At 48.0% G+C, this 4,084-nt stretch overlaps 1 protein-coding gene across 2 annotated transcripts; it reads left to right on the top strand.

The window, feature by feature from the left end:
* The first annotated feature begins 219 nt into the window (after positions 1–219).
* Positions 220–3,511, top strand: LOC103639131 (nucleolar protein 56). Of its 2 annotated transcripts, XM_008661927.3 has the most exons (9): positions 220–527; positions 624–838; positions 1,154–1,311; positions 1,478–1,665; positions 1,754–2,006; positions 2,151–2,299; positions 2,403–2,564; positions 2,687–3,045; positions 3,341–3,511. In XM_008661927.3, the coding sequence occupies exons 1-9, from the start codon at positions 323–325 to the stop codon at positions 3,359–3,361; spliced, it is 1,710 nt and encodes a 569-aa protein (XP_008660149.1). In that variant the 5' UTR covers positions 220–322; the 3' UTR covers positions 3,362–3,511. The 2 variants fall into 2 exon arrangements, with proteins under 2 accessions (XP_008660149.1, XP_008660150.1); XM_008661928.3 differs by having other exon boundaries at positions 2,403–2,555; positions 2,687–3,496.
* Positions 3,512–4,084: the final 573 nt, after the last annotated feature.

Raw genomic sequence — 4,084 nt, forward strand, 5'->3', positions numbered from 1 at the left:
CCTATAGGGTTTTTACCCGCGGGCACGCGGGTAAAATATGCCCGTTGCCATCCCTAGTGACGACTGACGAGTGCGGCGTGACTCGCTCGTATGCATGAGGCATGCGAGCCTTCTGTGTGCTGGGCTTCGCACAATTTAAGGGTGCGCGAAAATTTGGCCCACATCTTAGGGTGTGAATGAAAAAAAGGTAACTCCGCCGGCCCACAAGAGCCCAGCCTGAGCCCATAAATCTTGCCCCCGCTGCCGCGCGCCAACACCGTCACTCTTGTTGATCCTAAAACCCTAACCCCTAGCCAGCGCTCCGCCGCCATCCGCCGGCGAGATGGCGTTGTACCTGCTGTTCGAGTCGGCCTCCGGCTACGGCCTATTCCATGCGTACGGTATCGATGAGATCGGGCAGAGCGTTGAGGCCGTGCGCTCCTCCGTGCTGGACCTCGACCGCTTCGGCAAGGCCGTCAAGCTCACTGCCTTCAATCCTTTCTCCTCTGCCGTCGACGCGCTCAACCAGTGCAACGCTATCTCTGAAGGTTGGCTCCTTCCCCACCTAAACACGCAGGCTCGCTGCGAGATGATTTTGTTCTGACTTCTGACCCGGGCTCTGGCGCTTCCTTTCCCGTGGCCAGGAATCATGACCGATGAGTTGAGGAGCTTCCTGGAGCTGAACCTGCCGAAGCCTAAGGAGGGGAAGAAGGCCAAATACAGCCTCGGCGTTGTCGAGCCCAAGGTCGGCTCCCACATCTCCGAGGTCACCGGCATCCCCTGTCAGAGCAACGAGTTCGTCCAGGAGCTGCTCCGCGGTGTCCGCCTCCACTTCGACCGTTTCATCAACGAGCTTAAGGTGTCGCCTTTTTTTCCCATTCTATTGTGCATTGTAAGTTTCCCGTGTGGCTCAAAGATGCGCGAATTTGACTGTGAGGCCTTGCCAGCTAGTATTTCGTATAGCATATCATAGGCCTTTTTTCTTTGTAGAGCTGGATGCCTGGTGTGTTACTTGGTTTCCCGATCATCCGATGTTGGTTGTCTCACATTTGTATGAATCTGCGATGCTTTGCCTGATGAGCTTACGCATTGCTTTTTATATGCCTAAATTGTTGTAAAGCTAAACGCCTGCTGTGCTTAATTTGGCTTTACCATGTGTCCATGTTGATTGTAGGATTCTGACTTGGAGAAGGCCCAACTTGGCCTGGGGCATAGCTACAGCAGGGCTAAGGTGAAGTTCAATGTGAATCGTGTTGATAACATGGTGATCCAAGCAATATTTCTGCTGGATACACTTGACAAGGACATCAATTCCTTCTCCATGAGAGTCAGGTACTGTCCTTGTTCATGTTCTCATATAATTGTTTATGGTTAACTTCTTATAAGCGTAATAGGCCGTATTTATAGACAGTCTGCTCTGATAGAAAACTCTGATAATATGAATATGCAAATATTCCTTATTATGATTATTTATTGCTTTCTCAATAAAACATTGCAGGGAATGGTTCTCATGGCACTTCCCTGAGCTTGTCAAGATTGTGAATGACAATTACCTTTATGCCAAGCTTGCTAAGTTTATTGTGAACAAATCTGATTTGGCGGAAAAAGATATCCCAGCTTTGGCTGATATAGTTGGTGATGAGGACAAGGCTAAAGAAATTGTTGAAGCAGCAAAGGCTTCAATGGGTAATGGGATATGATGCAGTTACTTTAGTTTGACTATCATGATTGTAGTAAATGTTCTTATGCTTTGTTTTTTCTTGTTTGTTTTCAGGCCAGGATCTGTCACCAGTTGATTTGATCAATGTCCAGCAATTTGCCCAAAGGGTTATGAATCTCTCTGAGTATCGCAAAAACCTTTATGAATATCTCGTGACTAAGATGAATGATATTGCGCCCAACCTGACATCATTGATTGGTGAAGTAGTTGGAGCTCGCCTAATCTCTCATGCTGGCAGTCTTTCAAACCTTGCCAAGTGTGCAGCTTCCACCCTTCAAATACTTGGTGCTGAGAAGGCCCTATTCAGGTTTATAAATTCTTAACATCTTATGGTTTCTCACTGCTTCAATGCCTTTTAGTTAACTCTGTAATTTGTGGTTATAAACTAGTCATATTCGAGTAAATCTTGCTAGTGGGAAGACACCTCTTACACTTGTCATTTGTACACCAGAGCACTGAAAACTCGAGGGAATACTCCAAAGTATGGGCTTATATTCCACTCCTCCTTTATTGGCCGTGCTTCAACCAAGAACAAGGGCAGAATGGCTCGTTACCTGGCAAACAAATGCTCGATTGCTTCACGCATTGACTGCTACTCGGGTTAGTTCTAGGAAGCTCTGTTACCGGACTGTTTTGTATGCTATTGTTTCCTCGATCCAAAAGCATCATCTTGATTGTTTTATACCTTTATATTTGGTTTCAGAGGCTAGTACCTCTGTCTTTGGGCAAAAGTTGCGCGAGCAAGTCGAGGAGAGACTGGAATTCTATGACAAGGGTGTTGCGCCTCGTAAAAATCTTGATGTGATGAAAGCTGCTATTGACAGTATGGTCAATGACACCTTAATGGATGATGATGGTAAGGCAGGTAAGCATAGGCTAATTCCATCTCTTAGAAATGCAAACTGTTTAGTTTTAATTGGCTGTAGGACAATGCATTACTCAGTTGCATTTATGGCTGAATATTTCCCTGTTCTTCAACGTCTGCAGATAATGAGAAGGCGGACACATCTGCCAAGAAAAGCAAGAAAAAGAAGACCAAAACCGAGACTGATGGTGATGCAATGGATGTGGATAAGCCCTCCAACGTGGCTGATGGAGAAGCTGAGCTTGGAACCGAGAAGAAGAAAAAGAAAAAGAAGCACAAGCTAGAGGAGGCACAGGAGGAGAACGGTGCAGCACATGCTAATGGCGACGCTGAAGAGACCCAGACTCCCAAGAAGAAGAAAAAGAAGAGCCGTGAAATTTCGGAGGAAGCTGAACCTAAGACAGCCACTGAGGGGAAGAAGAAGAAAAATGAAGAAGCTGAACCTAAGACAGCCACCGAGGGGAAGAAGAAGAAAAAGAAGGCAGTCAAGGCTGATGAATGACAAGCTATTTGTTGTATGTCAGTACAAATCCTAGTATTTGTTGAAAACCGAGATAAGCACCTAGCTTCTAGTTCATGAGGTGTACGATGCAATTCAATTCAACTATGAAGTTCTGCAATCCAACTCAACTACGAAGTTCTATCGTCTCTAGCTTGATTGTAATTTTTTTATGAGGGTGCGGTTGGATAAGCAAATAGCTTGGTGAGTTGGCGTTCGATTGTTATATTGAGTGAGAACTGAGATTTGAAGGCATCTTCGAGACACTTTTTTGAAGGCAGTCAAGGCTGATGAATGACAAGCTATTTGTTGTATGTCAGTACAAATCCTAGTATTTGTTGAAAACCGAGATAAGCACCTAGCTTCTAGTTCATGAGGTGTACGATGCAATTCAATTCAACTATGAAGTTCTGCAATCCAACTCAACTACGAAGTTCTATCGTCTCTAGCTTGATTGTAATTTTTTTATGAGGGTGCGGTTGGATAGGCAAATAGCTTGGTGAGTTGGCGTTCGATTGTTATATTGAGTGAGAACTGAGATTTGAAGGCATCTTCGAGACACTTTTTTGTTAGTAGCATGAAACGTGGGCGTCCACACGGCTCCGCCCGACATCACAGCGGCGCGCCCTTGGCAAGCGCTCCCCCTCCCCCTCCCCCGCGGCAATCTTGGTGTCCCCCGCGGCAAGCTCGCCCTCCCCCGCGAGGCAATCTCGGCGTCCTCGCTGCAATCTCCCTCCCCCGCGGCAAGCTCGCCCTCCCCCGTAATGGCGCGCCAATGCAATATATTGCCCCGCGGCGTCGACACCTCGCCCCCACCCCCGCCTGCCCGCGATGCCTCCTCCAGTCGATTCGCCATTCCCGTGGTGAATCAGCCTCGGTGCCACACCCCGCCCCGTTCTCGGTGCCACACCCCGCCCCCGTCCTTCGTTGCCCCCACCACCATTGTCTCGCTCCTCCACGCCTTCGCCACTCTCACCGTCTCCGACGGGCGCGCGCCCGTTCCGCGACTGCGACGACCGTA

Source organism: Zea mays, chromosome 9 (assembly GCF_902167145.1).
Source record: "Zea mays cultivar B73 chromosome 9, Zm-B73-REFERENCE-NAM-5.0, whole genome shotgun sequence".
In the NCBI taxonomy this organism is placed as follows: domain Eukaryota; kingdom Viridiplantae; phylum Streptophyta; class Magnoliopsida; order Poales; family Poaceae; genus Zea; species Zea mays.